Here is a 22,935-nt window from a genome sequence, read left to right on the forward strand (position 1 = left end):
GCTGAGGTGGCAATCCCAATGCAGGTCTGTGCTTGGACCACACAGGATCCACACTGACTCCCCCAAATAGAACATGTCTCCTCCTCAACCTGAATGGCAACTGCACAGCTTCTTTGCACAGGGAAGCCCCTGTCCTTTCACTGTGACTGACAGGCTCTTCTTCTACTCAGTGGTTATCTCTGGAAATACTGCTTCCCTCTGCCCTGAAGCTCCTTCAGTTGCCCGATCCCATTTCATCCCATCAGGCTTTTCTCTCAGACCCACTCCTGTTGCCTCCTATGTACTATTGCTATGGAGTAGACTAGGTCCTCTTTTCAATGTGCCTGTCTGGTCATCCCTTCTCTGCTTAACCTCAATATTCCTTACTCAGGGTATAAGGTCCCGTCAGGACAAAAAAAAAAAAAAAAGAGGGCTGTCCCTGCCTGTCTTCCCCTTCTCCATTTGCAGGATAGCAGTCACCAAGCTTATCTACAACAGCAACACTCCTCTCTTCTCTCTTCTGCTATTCCTCATTGCCTGATCTTATTTCTCTTCCCTGTCCCCACAGGGGACAGGAGGTGGCAGCCACCTATGGCATTGTTTAAATGACATCTCCTGGACAATCTTGGGCCTTTCTGTGGACCCCAGCTGCTGAGGAGGCTATGTAGGTCATCAAGAGTGTTCACAGACCACAGAATTTGTATCTTTAAGAGTGAGAATAAAAGTTCTATTCCTTCCACGGGCAGAATCTCACCAACATATTAGCTTACTACTCCTCTGGGCCAGCTGTCTCTGTCTGGGCTAATAAACACACGGGTGCCAGGTGACCAGCTCTGGAGGCAGGGAGGAATAAGAATGTAGCCAAAGCCTCAGTGAACCCTAGCCAAGAAGCTAAGAAATCAGGAATAAGACAGACACAAAGCACATTTTACAATACTGCACTTGGAAAGCACAGTCCAAAGGCCAGGAGAGAGCCCCGTGGGTCAGACTATGAACACGATGCCTCCTGGGGAGGTTATCAGCCATCTTGTGTGGGGTCCTGCATGGTCCATGTCTCAGTTATGCAGACACTGAAGAGTGTCACACTCTTGGCAAGGGTGTGTCACACTGTAGCCAGCACTTTGGAGTCATGTGTACTGGAGGGAACAACAGGCACTAAGGGAAGACACAGGCTTCCTTCCCCTCATTCCCAAAGATACTTACTGGGTTAAAAAAAAAAGCCATAGAAACTAAGGAAGTCAAAGAGCGACAAGTCTTCCCTTCTCCCCCAGAGATACAAGACATTCTCTACCTCATCACAAGACAAACAAAGGCTGCACCTAAGAGCCCATGATCTCTGTTTCTGGTCTGGTCTGAGCCAGTGAGTGGGGAGAGGTATAGACAGCCCCTTGCTAAAGGCTGCTGAGCACATGTGGTCTAGGGTCTTTCTGGGGAGCTGCAGAGGTACTGGTGTACGGAGGGGGGAATTCCTCCTCTAAGCACATGGCTGTGCATAGCATGAGTTCTCTGCTACCCCATCTCCAACCCTAGGCTAGCCTACCCTGGAAGGCAGCCAAGTCCCCCAACTGCCTCTTAGACACTGTGCCCAGATAGTGAGACCAGATTCAAGATGGCAGTAACCTGAAAGCCTACCTCTGACCCTCAGGAAGTTGGGAAGCAATGTGAGTCTGGCACAAATTCTCCTGGAGGCTTCTGGGAACCAGTCAGGCCAGGAGTGCATATATTGTCCAGTGGGAACCCAACATACTGGCCAGTACATTGAGTAGCCACCGTACCTCAGAAAAGCTGAGCCCTTCTCTCTTCTCTAAGCAGGCAGTTGTAACAGGTCAAGCCAGTGTGTCCAGGTGACAAGCATACTGTGGGAGACGGAGCTGAGCATTTAGGACATTTTATTCTAAGTTACTTGGTGACAGGACAAGTCACGCTCCCTAGGGCCTCCATGTTCTCAGGATGCAGCAAGAAGGGCCAGGTAGGCTGGATGGCTTCAGCTTCAGGAACCTCATATACACCTAGTGGGACAGGCAGCCAGTGCATCTCATCCACTTATAAACCATATGCATGAGGCTAGAAGAGGGAACCTGGAGTCCTGGCCAGCTTACAACCACAGCCAGCACCTCCAGCAGCCCACAGGACAACTGAGTTCTGTAATGACAGGGGCAGCAACTGAGAAAAAAGACAACCTCACATCCCACTTACTTAAAACACTGTGGACTGGTGGGCAGGCAGGTCCTCTGCCAAACCAAGGGTAGCCTTGGCAACTCCTTCCCCTGGCCAATGCCCTCACCTGTCCTCAGACCTTCCTTCTACCATGCCCTTTTCTGGGCTGCCACCCTCACAAGGAGTGGGTTTTCACATATCGGTTGAGACAGTCGGGGCAGCTCTTCAGTGAGATCCCTACACAGGTCATTCTAATTTTCAGCAAGTGGACACTAAACCAACGGTTACTTCTGAGGTCTCAGCAGGCCTCTGTGAGACTGGGCAGGACTTTACTGAGTCCTCCTACAGTTATTAGATGGGGAGCAGGGAGCTCAGAGCCATCTGAGAGGAACAGAGCTGAGGAACGAGGTCACTGAGCTGCCACAAGTTACCACACTAGGAACTCCAAGGATCATAGGCCATCTAGCCTACTGAGAGCTGGAGGGAAGTGAGTAGACACGGATAGTCAGTGCAGAGTCCTGTCCTTAAATTGCTGGTGTTTTCTTTGCTGTACCCTAGAATGCCTCACCCTGCCCAGCATTGGCCACTACGCCTTATGAGCCTGACTCAAGGACTCTCTGACACCTCAGTAATAGCAGAAAGCACCTGGGAAGGGTCAACAGTCCTCACAATACCTAGGCCACCTCTTGAGGGACTCAGATAGTCCAGGATTTGGGAACCTGAACCACCGGGCTTCCTGGTGGAACACAAAGCTGGCGGGACATATGGTCAGCAGGTCAGTGACAAGTGGGTTCCTTACATCTCTGCAGTTAAGTGGTGAGGGAACTTGCACAGAGAGGCTAAACAGTGCCTCCCAATTCACACAGCTACTGAGTGACTACTTACTGTGTGGTTTCTTTTCCAACTCAGGCCCCAACATATCACAGGCTCTGTGATGAGGAACTGCAGGTTACACCAGGTCCCCCACGGTCACACTGGTGAAGACACACAGCTCAGGAAGCCTGGGACTTGATATATAATAACTCACCAGTTCACACCATGGTGGCCAAGTGCCATCAGCTCTGTGTCCCAGCAGCAGGAGGTCAGCGGTGAGCCACAAGCAGTGATCCTCACAGCTCTTCCAGAAATCAGGCATGAACTGCAATCTAATAACCCTTTTTCCCAACAGAAATCCTAACTCAGGCTCTTCTGAACAGCGGTTACTTACTTGAAAATCTCTTTCTTCTAGAATTTCTCTCCTCCATCTCACGAGGAAAGCAGCACAAACATATAAGTGGAAGTGAGAAAAGCCCTCGGGTTCAGACTGAAAGAGAAAAGACAAGGACAGTTGCTTAGCGTACGGAGCTGTCAGCCAATGGGTAAAGCCACCTGGGTGGGCTCTCAGTCACTTTCAGGAGACTGCACTGCAACGTGCCCATCTCATTACAATAGGTGCCAAGACACTTGGGCTCTACTTCCTGACCGTGAGGGATCAACTGCCATCATTTCATTGCAGAGAATGCTGTCCACTGAGGCCTGGCATCACAGCAGGCTAGGAAAGTCTCCTGTGCTCCAGGCTGAAGAGAGCTCTGATCACAGCCACAGATGATGTCTGTATCCACCAAGATGATAAACGGTGCTCATTCATCTGATGATGGAAAAGAAGCCCTGAGATTCTTTGACTGAACCAACCTTACATTCTCAGCATAAACTGCATCCAGTTACAATGTACTCTAGCTTTGAATGATATCTATCTAGGTCCTGACTGTACTCTAGATGTCTTTTCTCTAACTTCTTTGTAGGGTATAAGCATTAGGCTGTTTGCCTCTTTCCCTTGTCCTTTCTCAGAAGGGCACACATAAGTTTGGGATGTGTTTCTCTTGACTCCTGATAGACAGTCCCCATATGGTGAGGACTCTTCTATGAGACACACTGCACCCCTGAATTAATTTCTATATGGTTACAAAACAATCCAGACTTCCTCGAAGTTTATATATTCTTATTTTTTCCAGAAATGTTTTATCAAAGTTTCAAACTTGCTCATTATATATTTTTTCTCTTGATTTCTGTGCATTTAACAGTAATATTCTATTTGGAAATCCATGGTCCCTACACACCATTATTTTAGACAGGGTCTCACTAAGTAGCCCAGGCTGGCCCTGAAGTTATAATTCTTCATTCCACTTTAGTTGTCTTTTCCTTGTCTTAGAGCAGTTGAGCAGAATTAAGCTCAACTGTTTTCTAAAAACAAACAAACAATGTAAGATTTCAATGATAGTGTTCTGGCTGATTTTGTGTCAACCTGGCACAAGTTAGAGTCACCAGAGAGGAAGGATCCTCCCTCGAGAAAATGCCTCATGAGATCCAGCTGTAAGGCATTTATTTTCTCAATTGGTGATCAGTGGGGAAGGGCCCAGCCTATTGTGGGTGGTGCCATCCCTAGGCTGGTAGTTCTGGGTTCTATAAGAAAGCAGGCTGAGCAAACCTGGGGAAGCAAGTCAGTAAGCAATACCCCTTGCTGGCCTCTGTGTCTTCTCCTGCTTCCAGAATCCTGCCCTGTCTGCTCTGAGTTCCTGTCCTGACTTCCTTAAATAATGAACAGTGGGTGATCTGGAAGTGTGAGCCAAATAAACCATTTTCTCCCCAACTTGCCTTTTGATCATGGTGTTTCCTCACAACAATAAAACCCCTAAGACACTAGGTACTTTGTCAACTTCCTGTGTCACCTTGATTATTCCCTTCCTCTAAATGTGGCTTTCTCTTGTAGTCTGGTGTGGCTTATCAAATGCAGACAAAAGTACTTTCTTTATCCAGTTCCTTTTCTAACGTACAGGAGCTGGCTGCAAGCTCATTAGTGTCTGTTGTGTGGGGTTTTTGTCCTTCCATTTCTGATACAAGCAAGCACTACAAGTCTGTCAGTCACCCTCAGAAACCACACTCCAGGGGTACTCCAGTTTTAATGAATCTTTATCATCCTGATGTCTGAGAACATGCCACTAGCTTTTAGAGGTCTTTTCTGGATCATACCTGATTTGTCAGTACATTTTCCAATCTGAAAATGCATGACTCATTTTATCCCTTAAGCTTCTAAGTTACTGACTGCTGTTAATCGAGTTCTTATAGGATGGGACTTAAGGACTCCAGTTGTTTGAAGGTAATTTGGATTTGGGTTGGATTAGAACACAGATTCCACAAATGTTTCCTAAGACAGCATCCTTGGAGGACAGAACGTGAACAGTGAGGCCACAGTCCTGGTCCTGACACAGACATGACTAGGCTGCCAGTATAAGTGACCCACGTGGACCAGCCCACACTCTGTGAGTAGCCATAACAGACTCCCTGGCTCACCAACCTGGACCTGACAGGGTCCTTCCTTTGCTTTGCTGTTGTCTGGAGTGAGTATTCCTTTAGATAGAAAAAGTCATGCCATAAAATGCCTGTTGTTCTTAAATACATGGGTGGAGTTCCTGGAGCAATTCATATATGTCTATTGAAGAAAATTAACTCATAGTGTTAACTAATCTTCAATCTACCAGAAAATAAGGATGTCTTAAAAAAATCCCTATGACAACAGTAGATTTATTTTCTCCTCACTGGAAGGTATGCTATTGGGTACATACAAATTCAAAGTGTCTTCTATATCGGTCTGTAAGCATCGCCCCCTTCATCTCAAGCAATCCACTGGGAAAGTCTCTGGCTTAGAGCAGCAGTGGACTAGCAAGACACACTGATCATCTATCAGCTTTGCTCATAATCTATTTTAAAATGAATTACATCCTCTATGTGCGCCCTGTGAAAACATCATCACAGTTAAGATAGTGCACACATCTATCACCCTATCACATCTGGCACATGTGTCCTTTCGGGCCATTTAGAAATCCTCCCACAGTACCATGTAACTACAGAGCTGTTCTTCAACACACACAACTGTATGACTCATGCTTGCATAGAGCCGCCACTGTACTGTATAGACTGTTTTCTTAATCTCCTTTGTTCAGAGCTACTATTTGTAAATTTGTCAATCATGTGCCATGAGCCCAGAGTTCATTCTCTGCAAAGTCCACAGAGCCTTCTGCTGAACAGCACACCACAGTTTGTGTTTTCCATTCCCTGTGAATGCTAAGCTACCTCCTGAATGGGCATACCACAATTTATTCCCCACAAATACTAAGGTGTTTCCCTGTATCTATTCCCTGCAAAGGCTGAGGCATCCTTTTCTGGATGGGCATATCAAAATCTATCCATTCATCTATCTAAAGACACTGAGCTGCTTCCAGCTCAGGACTATGATGCAGAGTTGTGTGCACATCTGTGCATTAGTCTCCCCATGGAAACATGTTGCCAAACTACTTTCCAAAGTGGTTCTACCACTTTATGTTCCCAGGAGCAGTGAACAAAGTACATGCTGCAACCCATCCTAGCCAGCATTCTACCAGCCAAACAACTGTTGAACTGAGATTCTAATAGCCTGCAGTGGGGTTTCACTGTGGCTTCTAGGCTCCTAGCCACACTTCCCAAATGACCACTAAGTGTCCCTCATGTCACCCAACATCTTTTGGTGCTTGGAGCTCTTTCTGGCCGTTTGCTATTCTTGAGCTTTACAGATTGTTTTCTTATATTCATCATGATAAGTCTTTTGAAAGCCTCTGTTGGGAAAATGTGACTAGAGTAGACCTTGTCTTTCCACACTCTGAAGAGTGACTTTGGGGAAATGTGTCTTAAATTCTGCTGGAGGTTCCATTTTAATTTGTTACATCTAAGAAACCTTTCTCCAATGCAAGGGCACACAAGGTTTGCTTCTATTAGCTTCTATTAGACGTTTACATTTTCTGTGTAGGTCTCTGGTCCATTGCCAATCGCTTTTTCACAAGTGAAAAGAAGCTGAGGGGTTGCTTATGCACATAAACATTGCTCCAACAGTTTGCTAAGAAGTTGATGCCCACCCCCCTGAGTTAAGGTTGAGGTCACCCTGGCTTTCATTTTTACCCTTCTGCAGAGCCCTGCTGGCTCACATCTCCTCCATTCTGTACTGACTGCACTGTCAGTTTGTCAATTACTGCAAAAGAGCTTGTGAATCAACCTCTGTGTGTGTGTGTGTGTGTGGGCATGTGTATACATGTACATGTATGTATCTATGTGTGTGTGCATGTATATGTGTGTCTGTGTATGCATGTGTGTCTGTGTATGTGTATGCACATGTGTGTATATTCGTATGTGTCTATGTGTATGTCTGTTTAAGCAAGTGTGTCTATTTGTATGAGTACACCTATGTGTGTCTATGTGTATGTGTCTGTATGTGTATATATGTGTGTATGCATGTATGTGTATGTGTCTATGTGTGTCTGTGTCTCTGTATGTTTATCTGTGTGCATGGTTATGTCTCTATGCATCTAGAATTGCATACATGCCCATCTTAGAAACCCTGAGCTATATGACCCTTCACTCACTTAGGTCTTTTTTTTTTTTTTTTTTTTTTTTGGGGGGGGGGGAACATTTTACAGTTTTCAGGATTCTGGTAAACTGCTATGTTTGCCAGAATGCCCCTAAAAATGTCATTTGTTCTGATGATACTGAAAATATTGTCCTGAAATCTTCCATTTCTGCTTCCTTATGGTAATTGTTGGCTAATTTCTGGAACATGTTTTTCTTTTTAAATCCTTAATTTCTCTTTGTCTCTATAGTGACAGATCTTTCCAAATGAAGTCAAGGTCTCTAATTCAGCAGCTTGGTCCCCACCAACCATGACTGACACTTTCTGTTATTCTGCATCCTAAGACTCTCAGCCTGCTGGTGGCTCCATGTCCTCACTTCCTCTCCTCCTTGTAGTGAACTGACTTGTCTTTGCTCATTATTCCAAGGTCTACCTCTAATTGACCCAGAAATTAGCAAGTTTCTGCTCTTAGCTTAGCAGTAGCCTTATTTTATCAGACAAGCTTAACTCCATGGTTAGAATAGGGTCTGCAAGATGATGTATGGAGTAAAGGTGACTACCGCCTGCCTAATAACCTGAATTCCACCACTGGGCTACACACACTGAAGGAGAGAACAGGCTCCTACAAGTTGTCCTCTGACCTCCTGTGCACTGTGACACACACAGATACACACTGTACAATAAAAGAAAATTAATCATTATCTTTATTTTAACCCCAACCAACACAGAGAGTTAGGAATAGCTTCACTGTGGTCACAGCCAAGACACGGATTTCGTTCTTCTTCCCCAGCTTCACGTGAGGGGTCTGCGGCATCTTGGCTATCTTCCGTAGAACCTGGGCTGCCCTTTGTGTTGCTTTCTGTATCAACACTCACTTGGATTTGCTCAGAGACCTGTCCTGTCTTTTGAGGGTCACCACTTTCATGAAATCCAGGAGCCCAACTTTAATGTGGTCTTCTCAGACCCCCCTTTTCTCCATTGCCAGCCTCGGTGCGGTGCTAGGTTATTCGATGGTAATAGTTCACTGCACTGCACTCTAGCTTTTGCTATTTAATGCTTTCAGCCTTTGTTATGTAGACCCAGGAACTAACTCTTCTTGGCTGCTCTCTAAAACCTTCCTTGTGCATCTTTATGATGGTTACTTTGTCAGAGATGCCTTATCTTTTGGAATCTAGGGGGTAGCATTTTTTTAAGATTTATTTATTTATATGAGTACACTCTGTACTCTGTAGCTGTCTTCAGACACACCAGAAGAGGGCATCAGATCCCATTACTGATGGTTGTGAGCTACCATGTGGCGGCTGGGAATTGAACTCAGGACCTCTGGAAGAGCAGTCACTGCTCTTAACCACTGAGCCATCTCTCCAGCACCAGGGGCAGTTCTTATGAGAGGGAACCATGATCAGATCTGTTAACTTCACACCAAGAATTCACCAGTCCCTCTGATGGTCTCTGCACATTCTCAGAATTTTGGTGGGGTTGGTTTGGGTTCTTGTCATTCTATTTCCCATTTCTTTTATATTTTATATCCCCGTGGGCAATTGATTTTCTTTAAGTCTTTACTCTAGCTAATTAATCTCTCCTTCTGTGTCACAATTTCCTTTAAAATTTTTCTATGACATGTATTTGCCCATGTATAGGTACACACTGGTGCACCATATGCAAATGCATAGCATAGCATGACATGCATGTGGAGCTCAGAGGACCACCTGTGGGAGTCTTTCCTCTCCTTCCACCATGTAAATTCTGATGATCAGACTCAGATCATTAGGCGTGGCAGCAGGCACCCTTACCTGCTAAGGGATCCTGCACAGGCCCCATGTTATGTTGTCTGTTTAATTCATTTATCACATTTGACTCTGAGGATTTTTCAATCTTTCACACTGTGACGGCTTCCTTTCCTTCTCCTTTCATTTAAGATCTTTCATACTCTAGGCTGTGTCTCAGCACCTCCTCACACCCCTCTCTGAGGCTGTCTTTTCTGTAGAATTCCCTGAAGCTGCTTTCAAAAATGCCTTTCCTTTGCCTGGTGTCTTACAGGACTTTGAGCCAGGCTACTTAAAGTACATTTTCATTGGGCAACTTGTCTAGGTAACAGTCATGTGACCTGGAGCCTCAAGCCCACCTGAATGTAGGACAATGGTTGGAAAGTGTGTGGGGGGGTGGATCCTTCTTTTTCTCATTACCTTCATGGCCAAAGCTAAGAGAGGAAAGCCTAGCACCTGGTAGCTCTGAACAGTGTCCAGGTTGCAGCAGTTGGCTCTTTAAAAGTGGTCGGCAGATCCCAGAAATCACAGGGCAGACGTCTGAGTAATACAGCTTTCAAGTTTCTCAATACATTCTTTCAAGTTTCTAAACTTAGAGTTCCCCCAGATGTCTGGTTTCTGAAGTGGTGTTCATGTTTGTAAGAATCGTACCAGCCCTGTGGTGTGTCCTGGAAGAGAAGGACCTTATGGATTTCACCTCTGTCATCTTACTTCCTTTAAACAGTTCCAACTTCTTCGAAAATATGGATTCAGTCCTGCTAGCCTGTAGCATGTCTACTGTGTGAGCTGCCACAGCACCAACAACACAAAATCTACATATAGAAACAAGCAGCAACTGAGTAAATGTGGTAAGATATTGTAAGAGCTTCACCCAGTGTCCTTGGCACTGTGCCACGGTGTGACTAGGATGCCTTCTCTAAGGGGTACTGTCATGTACTATCATATCATTTCACTACCCATGGAGGACCATGGTTGCCACTAGCCTTTTGTCTGATATTCCTGACCTTTGACCTTCTCTTCCAGACCTGCAGCCTGCCTGGCTTGTGCAGAGCTGCTAGCGTACTCCACAAATGTTGGTTCTACCAGAGAAACCCACTCTCTCTTTTCAGTCAGCTGAGTGCCACCTCTCCTCCTGGGACCCTCACCAAGTCTGCTGCCATTTCCCACACTGTGATCATTGATGGCTACACACTCTGTCTTCTAGTCCTCTGTTCCACCTACTATGAGGTCCCTGGGACCCCTTTTCTTTGCAATCCCTGTCCCCAAACCCAACAGTAGAGACAGAATGAAGCCCCATTCTCCCAGTCTTCTGGCTCCCCTGAGAGTCCAGTGTGGCTGGCAGGCAGCATTAGTGGACAAGACGGTGAGCAGTATCTAAAGACACAGGCATTGTTTTCCTTTCTAATCAATACAAAAGAGGAGCTGATCCTAAGGGCTGGAGGGAAGATCCCTAAGGAACACTGGGCAGAGCTCAACTTTGGAAGCACTGAGAGGACCAGGGCGCAGGAGTGCTGGGGACGTTCCAGATTGATGGTTTCTCTGTGGAGTCTTAGACACACTCTTAGTTCACTCATTAGCCTTTTATTAACCAAAGAAGGCTCAGGTGGGTTGCAGGACACCCTTAGAGGCCAACCACAGAGGAAGTCAAGAGCTAGGCTGTGAATCCTGAAGCCTGTACTGTCTCCAGCTGAGAGTGGAACAAGGCTTGAGCAGAACTCCGCAAAATAGGCGTTGTGGACAAATGCAGTATTACGGCTTGGTCTAAGTGAATTATTTGTCTTCAGTGACTTGGTAAATTATATTAGAGCAACAATTTGATAAATAGAAAATTCTCATCATAAATGGAAAATGGGCCTCTGCTGTAATGAAGCTTAACCCAGATGATTCATAGCAGCATCTCAGGAAGGGTGCGTGCACAGTGGGGCAGAGGGAGGGCAGCAGCTAAAGACATATCACAGGCCAGACTTGCTCAATCATTTTATCTGTGTGCTCAACCAGTTTAGATTCTACATGCTACTGAGATCATGCAGTGCTTGTCTTTCTGTGCCTAGCTTAGTGCAATGTCCTCCAAGGGACCATGAAAGACAAAACCTCCTCCCTAGATAATACACACTTAATGTTCATATATGTTGTATACCGATACACAGAATATGCATATGGCTGCATGCAACATATGGCTAGAATCACAGGCAATTTTACATACCATGTCTTGTTAAGAATGGACATCAAGGAACTTTACTCCCTTGGTTATCAGGAATAATGTTGCAATGACCCTAGGTGCAGACGTCCCTCAGGACTGACTTCACCCACAACAGGATCACAGAGCATATGGTAAGTAGTTCTATCTGTAATTTTCATGAGCCTGCAAACTGGTTTCTATAATGACTATGCCAACTTAACATCCCACCAACCTTGTAGAAAAGGAAATGTTATTCTTCAAGTTCTCTAGGGCAGGGGCATGTGGAGATCAGTACAAGGTCAGAGGTGAAGACTAGTAGGAAGTTAGTGGTGGAGACGGGTCAGAGGTTAGAGGTCAGAGGTCAGAGGTCTGGCTGAGAGTTATTTGTAGTTGCAACATACTCAGGAACAGTTGAGCCCTGTGACTGAGAAACAAATAGAGCCCAGCTCTTCCAGATACTGAGGAACTGAAGTACCGGAGCAACAGAGCCAAATCCATCATGACTGGCCAACACTAGCAACACAAAGCTGCATTAATCATGTTGTGAGTGAGGTTTAAGCGTGATGCTATTAACAGACTGTGTGTCCAGTGTAGTACTAAATTGTTTATGGATATATACATTTGATTAATAGACTAACATTTTACAAAGGGGATAATAAAAGCCGATTTCAAGGCATTTAGCTATAGAAAGAAAGAGTAAAGACTTTGAGGTACATATAAAACTTAATTTCTAAATAAATAAACAAAAGACCCAAGGCAGGATATTAAAAAAAAAAAACTTTTAGGTTGAATATCGTAGGTATTGAGTACATGAGTACTTGTTGAATTATTACCTAGACTTTTCTATGTATTACACATTTCTCATAATTAAGAAAAACACCAGAGACCAATTTTGCATGGTGTTCCATAGTTATCAACAGTCGTACCTATTTATAGGGTCCCTCCACCTGGACATCCCAGGCCTGGGAACCACAGGACATGAAGATAGGAGTAGACTGCTCAGCCTCCTGCCCTGCCAGGCCGACTCTACGGCCTTACCTTCTTGCAATCTTGTTATCATGACCTTGGGTAGTCCTGCCCAGTGCATTCATTCTGCCGAAGCTGCTCCTCCTCTCCTGGTCACACCTCTTCCTCTGGCCCAGAGCTATGGGACTTCGGCCCACTGGTTATTTTAGAGACTGTCCCTGGCCTCAGAATCAGCATCCTGTATTACAGATTGAAGTCACTCCTGTCCATCGGCTACCTCTGACCACCAGCTTCTCCTGTCTGTCAGCTACTCTTGTTCATCAGCAACTCCCCTCCATCAGTTACCAGAGGAGAGAAGAAAGGAAACCCTGATACTAGTGACATCAGGTTTCCCAAACCTGCACACCAGCTTCCAGTAGTTTTCATGTGGCTTTCCAAATAAAATTAAGTTCAAAGGCGACTACAGATTAACTAAATGCAAATTACATATGACATGCAGTTTTTAAAATGTAGTAAATAAGGCAGAAAAAATAGACAAACCCACCCATACTTGCCTTCAGTTTTTTTGAGAGTATGGTGTGTGTGTGTGTGTGTGTGTATGTATGTGTGTGTGTGTGTGTGTGTGTTAAAAGGAACAATTTTTCACCTTTAATTGCATCATTAAATTATACTTATAAGTTTTGGCACTGGAAAAACTGACTGGCCTTTTGGCATCAGGAGATTCCCCAATGTACATGTATTTACATAGACGTATTCGGAGGCCATTCAAATGAAGGAAACTATTTCCTAGTCTCTGCTCAGATTCAAATACACCAACTTCAGCTGTGCAGGCAAATGCTGGGCCATGATTTCCTTTGAAATATTCATCAGCAGGCCACTGCATGACACAATTACCTGCCGGTAATGCAGAGCACGGCCTTTTAAAATTCACACCAACATCCCTATGTTTGGTGCATAGGCCAGTAATGAGAACTGTAAATCACACTTCATTATGCGGCCAAATCGTGGAGCACAAATGAGCCAGCTTCAAAGTGACCGATCTATCAACTCCATGCCAGCCTGCATTAGCTTTGGCCAGATACTTATTGGCAGGTGTCTGTCCATGTCTGAGAGCATTCCAGCTGCTTAAATGACAAAGGTCACAGGCTATCACATCTGTGTGTCATGAGGCAGATTCTCATCTCTGCAATCTTGGAAAGGAAGCCCTTGGGAAAAAGATGACCCTCATGGTCTGTGCCAGCCCCTGGGATTCTGGTTGGTGCCCTCAGTATATCAGGACTCCCTGACTGAAGCTACTCTTCAAAAACCAGCAGGAAAGAATACTGTCGGGAATTTTTGGTTAATGTATTCATAAGGAATATCCAGAAAAACAAAGCCAGAGAGAAAGAGGGGTGGGGGTGGGGAAATCATCTGTATGTGTCCCCATCCACACATACAAGTTCGTGCTAGGAGCTGATCTGAAGGAAGTGCCACATGCACCCAGAGACCCAGAGAAAGCAGTTCAAGGCCAAAGGCCAAATGCCAGCAGACTTCCTACTTGCTTATAAGGTCAGTCTTTCATTTATTATGGCCTTCACAGAGTGGATAAGTCCCCTCTACGTGATAATGAGCCATCTGCCTTATAAAAACTCCCCTAGTTTAAGTGTTAATCTCACTCTAAAAATACTCACAGAAACTTCTAGAACACTGCTTGTCTAACTATCTGAGCATGATGGATCAGCAAACTGAAGTATAAATTCATCATCATAGTCAGTAGCCATGCAGGTCAAGGTCTGCCTGCGAATCTGAAGGTGTTTTCTGGTGCTATGTCTTTAGGCCCCTTTAATATTCCATTAGCTAACAAGAAATCAATATTCCATGAGGAGCTCCACTTCCTGTGTGGCTGGTGTCTCAGAAGGGGACAGCTATTCTAGCAGATTGCCTGGAAGAATCTAGAGATCATGGGAAGCAGAGAGCACCCTTTAAGCCCCTCTGAACCACTGATCCAGGATCTTCTTTTGGCCCTGTGGGGAAAGAACAACCTCCAGAACACAAATAGACTCCAGCAAAAGCCAGCCAAGAAACACACACAAAGGGTGACCTTGTCTTACATGTTTGAGCAAGGGTCTCAACAGGGATCCATGGTCCCCCAGCACAGACACTTGGGGCAGACCACATAGGACAGTGTAAGATCACAGGGCTGTTACCACTACGCCTCACATCCCAGGGAGCATGCTGCCTGCAAATGCTTCCTCCTTGATAGAGGAAATCAAAGGCACCCTTTTAATGCTGCTGGGTCAGAACTCCAGGAATTATACAAGCACTGAAGGACTGTAGGGGGCCTAAGGAAAGAAGAATTAACCTACCATGCTCCCCTCCCACGTACCAGACCTTACCATCCCATGTCTGTCTCAACTCAGCATTTTTAGAAGATGCTGTGCCTCTGTCTGGACTATCAGTGCTGTCATGCAGGAACCCATGACACCTTCTGCAACCTGAAACATCCACCACTTTTAAATTTGTGTCAAGGACGTTCCTGGCAAACTCAAAGGAAAGGATCCTGCTGCGGGCCCTGATTAATTTTACTTTGAAGAAAGAAATGACATCACGCCAGTTAGTAACTCAAAGCCTCTGTGCAAAGCCAACTTAGCCCAAAGGGCAGGCAGGCAGAGAATGAGCGAGGAAGCTGCAGTTCTGGGGTCAGGCCCTGTCAGGGGTTGGGCTGCTCTTGTGGGAGGGATGCAAGTATAAGTAAGCATCGCCAGCGGAGACTGAACAGCCTGCACCCCGGGCACCACGGTCACTGTGGTGCCAGACGCCATCACTCCAGCCCTCTGCCAGGAGTTCCCACCTACTTTGTCCAAGGACTGGCCCCTATTCTCAGAGCTGGGAAACCCCTTCTCCTGCCCTCCACATATCCTTTAAGGTCTTTGTTTACTGAGATCTTTGGGCTCCTTCCATTGATACTCTTATCCTGTGCTCTGGGAGCTTAATCCCCCCCACCACTCAAGGACACTTATTCACTGGCCTTCCCCAGGGGATTCCTGAGGGAATGTGCCCTGCCTCTGTATCTATCTAGGGCTCCCTAGATACAAGAAACCCCACCCCAAAGACCTTCTACTCTGTGGGGGCTTCGGGCCACTGCAGCCAGACAGGCCCACAGTGACAGCGCCCATACTCAGAACAAGAGACAAGTCACTGTCTTGCCTCAGCCCCATTCTCACCTACACAACCACATAGCATCTCTGGTTCCCCAGTCCAAATCTTAAACATAAGGCTGGTTAAATACACAGCACAAAGGCCCATTCTCAGCTGGCACTGTGTCTAAAGCTGGAATCCCAGAATTTGAAGGCTGGCACAGGAGGACTACAATGAGTTTGAGGCCAGTGTAGGCTACATAGTGAGTTCTACGCAAGTCTGGAATATACAACAAGACTGTTTCAAAGAACCAAATGCAAAACCAACTTTGCACTCCAAACTGTTGGCTGTGAATGGTGAAGCCAAGGTGGCCTGCATGCACCTCAGGATGAGCAGCAGTGTGAAACTTCAGCATGCATTGCCTTAATTGAAGAGAGGCAGATAACCAGATAAACCCTGAGGCCTTGGGAAGCATGGCAATCAGACCACAAGGCCTGCATTCCAAGGCTCTAGACCATCAGAAAGACCACAGCAAGTCCATTCCTCCAGGAGATACCCCTAGACATGAGCCCCAACTTGGCCACATGGGAGTCTCTCTCTTGGAGTGCCAATAGCCAGTATCCAACTGAAGCGAAGGCTACACTTCCTGGCCATCCACCATGGGCACCAGGTGAGCCTTTTGAAGCCACATCCACGTGGAGAGGGGACAAAGCCAATCATTTCCTAGGAGGCGATCAAGACAGTAATGCAGGCTGGCAAGTTAGGTTTCTATGTTGCAGGCAGGGAATCTAGTTGGAACTGGAACCTGTAGAAGGAGCTGACAATGTGGAAATAAACAAGTGGAGCTGAGACAGGGACAACTAGTATCCCTGAAGTGACCTCGAGCTGGGAATTCCTGGGGACAGTGACTAGACGCCGTGTGACCTATGGCCTTCACAGCCAACTCACAGCACGGAGGGTATACAGATGGGCCAGCGATATTCTGTCCTAGACAGAAATGGAGCTCCTGGTGGTGGCCTAGGAACCTCATTTGTAACAAGATCCAGAGATGAGATGACTCCCACCCATAGCAGAGATGAAGAACCACTTGCTGGGATACAAGCTTCTAGAAGAGAGGCCTTCCGTTCCCCTCGAGTGGGTTCCCTCTGCACCCTGTACTTCTGCTCTCAGTGGGGATTCACAAATGAAAAAGATAATGAGAAAGTGAAGGAATGTGGCACAAACTTCCACATCATTTACTAATTGGTAGCTTCCTGCTGAGCCACTCTGACCCCTGACCCCTGACCATCGCTGATGGTTGAGTACTTAAAGGGCCTTGGAGACCAGCCTTGAACAAACGCTGGCACCTGTCCCCCTGCAAATTGGGCTGTGAAAGTGTCTTTTATTGCTTTGAAACCAATTTGAACAAAAGGGATCACCTAACAGACTTTCCCCCAGGGAACTCCAGATTTAGCAGGAAGTAGACCAAGAGAAGAGTTCCTGATGAGAGGAGACAGGGGACCTGCAGCCCAGTGACAGAGTGAGAGCCAGATGAGTGGAGCTTCTAGTCAGGCAAGATGACCTCACCCCAGGTTCCAGCCTGTGGCTGCTGTGGCCACTCACCACCTGCAGGTTTCATGTACTCATTTGCCCAGGCCAGACCCATTAGTATTTGCAAGTGTGTGAATGGTGGTGAATGGTGGTGGTGGTGGGGGGGGGAAGTATGCAGTGCGCCTGTGTGCTGTGTGTGTGTGTGTGTGTGTGTGTGTGTGTGTGTGTGTGTGTGTGTGTATTCAAGAGTGTGTGGGGTGTGCATGTTCGGGACTTCATTAATGAATACAACACATCTGGATCATATCCACTCCCCACCTAACTTTTCCTGGACCCCCCCATTTCCCTCAGAATCTTATGCCATCCTCGTTGTTTAAATAACCCCAACAGCTTTCTGTTCTGGACGTAAGGCCCAGATATATAGACTGGAACTTACACACCTTACTGTGAACCAAGCCTAGAGCCAGTTGAGGAGGTTACAGACCCAATTATGGGTTTTTGTTTTTTGCTAAAAGGATACAGTCTCAAGCTACCTTCTAAGCACCTGTTCGTACACCCATAGACTAGTACGCTTGCAGCTCATGGGGGGAGCTGCTTATGAAGCAAATGATGGGTGGTTACAGAAACTCACACCTGGAGGGCTTAGCCCTGAGTGGGGTGGAGTTTTCTAAAGCATTTTCAAAGAAGCCTTTTTAAAAGTTCCCCAAAGAGAAAGCACCATTCGAGGAGATCATCTGTTCATTACTGGGATGTATGAGGTCACAGCTCCACCAAAGAGTCTCCTTGCCAGCCTAACCCCGGCCACACACCACTGGATCATTCAAAAGCCACTCTGGGTGCCATGCTGCACCACAAACTGCTTTTTCTAGAGCCAGAAACTCTTTCTAAAAGCAGAGACCTTCCCACCCAAAACTGTTCCATTTCCTGTATGTAAGCAAATGAGCCTCCCAAACCAGTGTCCACTCAGTGCTGCTCTGCCCTGATGGGCTTCAAATGCATGCTCTCACTGTGTGGTACAGTCTCCTGCCTCTCAGACTATCTCAGAACCTCCCTGTCCCACGCCTTTGTCTTGTTCTCTTTGAGAACCAGGGGGGTCCTACTGTATTTCTTTCCTGGTACTTCCTGGAATCTGGACTCAAATTGAAAGGCTAAGTTGTACTCTGAGGTTTTGGCATAGTTTATGCCACCAGGAGACACAGACTGTCCATGGTCTCCTTCTTACGATATAATGATGGAGCAACAGGCCCAGGTGCTCCCATACGCAACCATCCATCAAACAGCTCCCTGCAAGCTCTGGGTCCAGGTGCAGCCAGGCAGGGCCATCTGTTGCCAAGTTCCCCTGGCTGGCTTCCGAGGGGCTGATGAGCACTGCCTTGGCTCACTGTTTCTGTAGAACCACACTGCAGGTCTCCCACCCCCTCCACACCTACACCTGCATTTCTCCCTGAAGAAAATAATGTCCCTTCCAAAGCTGCCTGGTCACCAGGAGAACACATGCATGCTTTCCTCTGTTTACCTGCTGGTGACAGCTGTCTCTAAAGGAAGACTAGGGTTTTCTTTAGAAATTACAATGAGTCCATAGACAAATAGACTATCCCAGTAAATGGCCCTGAGGAAGACCTACTTCCTGGAGCCCCTTTTAATCAGGGTGTTGACAGGACCCTGGGGGCTGGCCAGAGGCACTATGTTTGTGACTAGTATTTCAGGCTCATCTGGGGCATCCTAAACCAGGCCTCTCCTAAGAACCCCTGGTCCCTTCTCACAGGACATGGTGGAGATCTGAGGCAGGACTGTTCCCCACCCCACATTCCTTTTAAATACAGTGATTTGCATGAAGAACTAGTTATTATAATTTCATTTTTTAAAAAAGAAAACAATGCATCATAATTTCAAGCCAAGTCTTAATTCATATTTAAGATTGTATAGATTTTAATTCTTTGAATTCATGCTTGATTCTCTTCTCTCTGGTATTAAAAATCTTAGTTCCTATAGCATTTTCATAATTACTTATTTGTTTTTTCCTAATATACATATGTAAATATGCATTTCAGTCAGTGTAAACAGTTTCAAAACAACACTAATATTGCTACTGTGAATTATGTTTCTTGAATAGTGCTCTTAATTTATTTTTACTATTATTATTATTATTATTTGCCTAAGCTATCTTCTTCAAGGGCTGCACACTACATCTGCTAGAAAATCTATCTGATGCAGTTCTCTTTGGACGATTAAAACACAGACTTGATGGAGTTTAGGATTTTTTTTTTTTTTTAAATCAGTTTTACTCTGGTTTTCAAGGACGGGTTTCTTAACTTAGTGTACTTAGGTTTAATCATTAAATAAAACAATCCATGCTTCTAAAGTGAGAAGCAGACAGGGTACAGGTGTTCTGAGAGGCTGGGCCTCCTGCCTGCCGCTTCCACGTGGCCCACTCTCTTCAGAGGGCCTCTTTGTCGGTTCCTGGCTTATTCCTTCAAAGATTGGTATTCCATTTTGTATGAAATACAAGGACACAGCAGTGTGTGAGCATCCTTAGACTCTGCCAAGCAATTAAGAGACAGGCAATGGGTCTCTTACACACGTTTTGCTTCTCTTAGTAAACAGCACTGCAGAGCTCAGTGGGCAGGCATATCCTCAGGGCTGCCACCCACACAGAACATTCCACATGGAGGCGTGGGGGGTTGGTCCAGGTCTGTATCGTCGGCCTCTGTGCCATTTCTCTTCCCTCCTACTAGAATCAAAATTAACGAACAGGCCTAGAGATGCCACACTTCATGTTTTCATCAGCTTATCTTAAGAGTTGACTCTGGCCAACAAGAGAACAAAAATGTGTGTTACTTTCTAGAGTGACCTGTGTTTTCTCTTACTGAGGACCTGGTCATGTGTCTGGCCTGCCTGTGGTCTACCTAGTGACTTACAAAACTCACTGCAGACTGGGTGCTCTCCTCGGCTGGTCACTGAACATGCACTATCTCCCACACACTGTATTTCACAGGAGACAAACCATTGCTTAAAATAAAACCTACCTGAGATAATCATGTGCTGTATGATGAGCAACACATGGGCCTTTGCCCAGATAGTGGCTACATTCTGAATTCACAGTAAAGAAAACACTGGTCTATCCTCTGCCTGGGCCATGAGCCTCTTGGGTGACTTACTGAAGATGATAGATGTCACTTTTGGTGGACTCAGCCAGACATGACAGTCAGTTGGGTGTGTGACACATTCTACTAAGCTGTTCATTCCAGTAGGCACTAATGCAGGTGGCCATCTTAATCTGGGCACACGATCTCCTATGGCTGAGATTTTAGTTTGCATTGCAGAGTCAGCAGTGAGCAGGACACACAGGCAGATAACCCCGGTACCTATATTTGTACATGCGGGCATCAGTATGATTCCTTCTAAGCGAAACCTAACCATTTGTTCTCCCTCTTCCTCCCTTCCCCCCCCCCCCAATTGCTGGTGAACGACATTAGCTCAGCCATAAGCACTGCACTGCTCGGGCCCTTACATGACCTGATAGTTCACACACTGGAGGGAAAGCGCCCGAGCTCCCCATCTGCAGTGCTGCCGGCGTGGATCCCCGCTGCATGTCTTATCCTCAGGCTTACAACATGTATTCAACAGGGTTCTGCTACCAGAAAAAAAGAAAAAGGAGAAAAGGAAGAAAAGAAAAGGCTACAAAGGTTTTCTCTAACTTAATACCAGCTTACTGAAGCAGGCACTGACAACTGAGTGTTAGCACCCACTTTTGATCCTGCTCAAGTCCGATTTGGAAAGCTTTGCCTAGCATTGTGTTCCCAACCCTTCTCCAGCCTTTAAAGGGAGAATAAATGCTAAGCTGAGTTAGAGCAAAAGTGACAATCAAAGATTACAGGAATGAAAGGTTTACCTAATCGGAGGGTCAAAGACAGTATTTTTTTGGTATTTTATTTTACTTTCTGGGAGAAGTTAACTATGAAAAATCACCAGAAACTACAATTTTAGGGCTTTTAAAGATTATTTACTTAAACATTAGGTAATACACACAGGTCAGTGTTGGGAGTTTAGCATCTGGGTAGGGGAGATTGCTCAGTGGTTAAAGCTCTGGCCATGACAGTGTGAAGACTGAAACTGTTGTCCCAGAACCCACATGAAATGCTGGTATTCCATCTGTAATTCAACCTTAGAAGGCAGAGACAAGGGGGGCTCAGAGAATGCTGGTTAACAAGACCCAAAAAGATGAGTCTGGGTTTGACTGAGAGACCCTGCCTCAGTGAATAAGGTGCAAGAGCAATAGAGGATGCTGCGGTCATCAGCCTCGGGCCTCTATGTGCACAAGCACACACATGGCCCCTACACACAGACAGACAGAAAGACACATAGTACATAGTTCTCTCGGTGTGTGCATATATAATACACACACACACACACACACACACACACACATATATATTTGTGTAAGTGTGCCATGAGTCAGTCCAAGAACCTTGAGCGTTAGCATCTTTCCACTGTCTGAGAAGCAATTTACTGGCAGGACAGCCAGCTCTATCCTTGAGAGCTGAGACACTGCAGGTCAGCTGTCTCCTAAACATAAAAAGTGCTTACCACTTCCTCGGTATCCCTGTCAGTACCACCATTGTTTGCCTTGGTTATACTTTTAGATAAAGGTAGTGTAAGACATGCACTAAGGACCGATTTCTTTTCATTCCACACGATGGTCCTGAAATACATTCATGTGCTCTACAGTTAAGCTCTCCAGCTCATTTACCCATTTCGTCATCTACTGATGGATGTTTAGGTTCCTCAATTTTGCTATTTAAAAATCGCAGCTGTTTTCAAGGTTTCTCTGGAGCAGAGGCTCTGAGTCTCTGAAGCACACACCCAGCACTTCTCCTTCAGCTTCCCCAGTTTGTGTGTGTTGCTGGCCCAACGTTGATAACTGTTCTGAAGCTGCACCGCCAATAGAAATCTCAAAGAATGGACATGCCTTCTGCCTCTGCTGGAGCAGAGCAGCGATGACCTGAGGGTGTGGCTTTGGGCCAGCAACACAGCTAGTAGGAGTGAACAGCCTTAGTCTTCCTCATCCTCGTTCAGACTCTTAGAAGCAGCCACCACTGGGAACAGGAGGCTCTGAGGAGCTAGAATTAGGACCCAGGCAAGGGCTGCCTGCTTTCTGAAGCTGATTTTGATTAAGTCCCCCATATGGATGACAGTTCTCACTACTTGATGTTTACTCCAAAGTGGAGTCTTGAATCCTCACTTGAAGGCAAGAAACACACACAACCTCTCACTGCAGGGTCTAGAATGTTCCCTAAAGGCTGGAGGGGACAGCAAGGGCAGTGCTCCCTCCCCACTTAGATGACTCTGTGGTTGGAGCCCTCTAGACCAATGGCTTTGTTCAGAGGAGTCTCCTCAGCTGCACTGCCTGAGGGGAACAATGTACACCCCTCTGCCCCAAAGCCTTAGCAGGCTTCTCAGCACACAACTTTAAGCTCCTAGTTTGAAAAGCCTATCTCCAAGGTTTTACTCACTGGGTTTGGGTCTTGACCTTTTTATTCCCTAGCCAACACTTTGAAAACAGTTCCTTGGCTTTTTAATGTATAACTTATAACACAGAGACCTATGCATGCTGCTTGATGAGTTTTGCAGAAAAAGTATTCACCTGTGGGGTCTGCATCCCTGTCTTCGGGGATGTGTTCACAAGGTGAAGAATGAGCCTCATCCAGGTAGCACACTTTGATTCCGATCACCCTGACATTCTGTCAGTTCCAGAAGGTCCTACTTGGGTCAGTGCCTCTGCTCTTGGCTCCCTAGGCCAGCACAGTGAGGGGGACTCTGCAGCTGTGGAG

At 46.0% G+C, this 22,935-nt stretch overlaps 1 protein-coding gene across 1 annotated transcript in view; it reads right to left on the reverse strand.

Annotated features, from left to right (window-relative positions):
* The window catches only part of TBC1D22A (TBC1 domain family member 22A), a 269,910-nt gene that overhangs the window by 45,308 nt on the left and 201,667 nt on the right, over positions 1–22,935 (reverse strand). The window contains exon 12 of the mRNA XM_080938816.1: positions 3,344–3,439. Coding sequence (XP_080794942.1) covers positions 3,344–3,439 — 96 coding nt within the window. The remainder of the gene's footprint in view (positions 1–3,343; positions 3,440–22,935) is intronic.

This window comes from Micromys minutus (assembly GCF_963924665.1).
Source record: "Micromys minutus genome assembly, chromosome: 27".
Taxonomy (NCBI): Eukaryota; Metazoa; Chordata; class Mammalia; order Rodentia; family Muridae; genus Micromys; species Micromys minutus.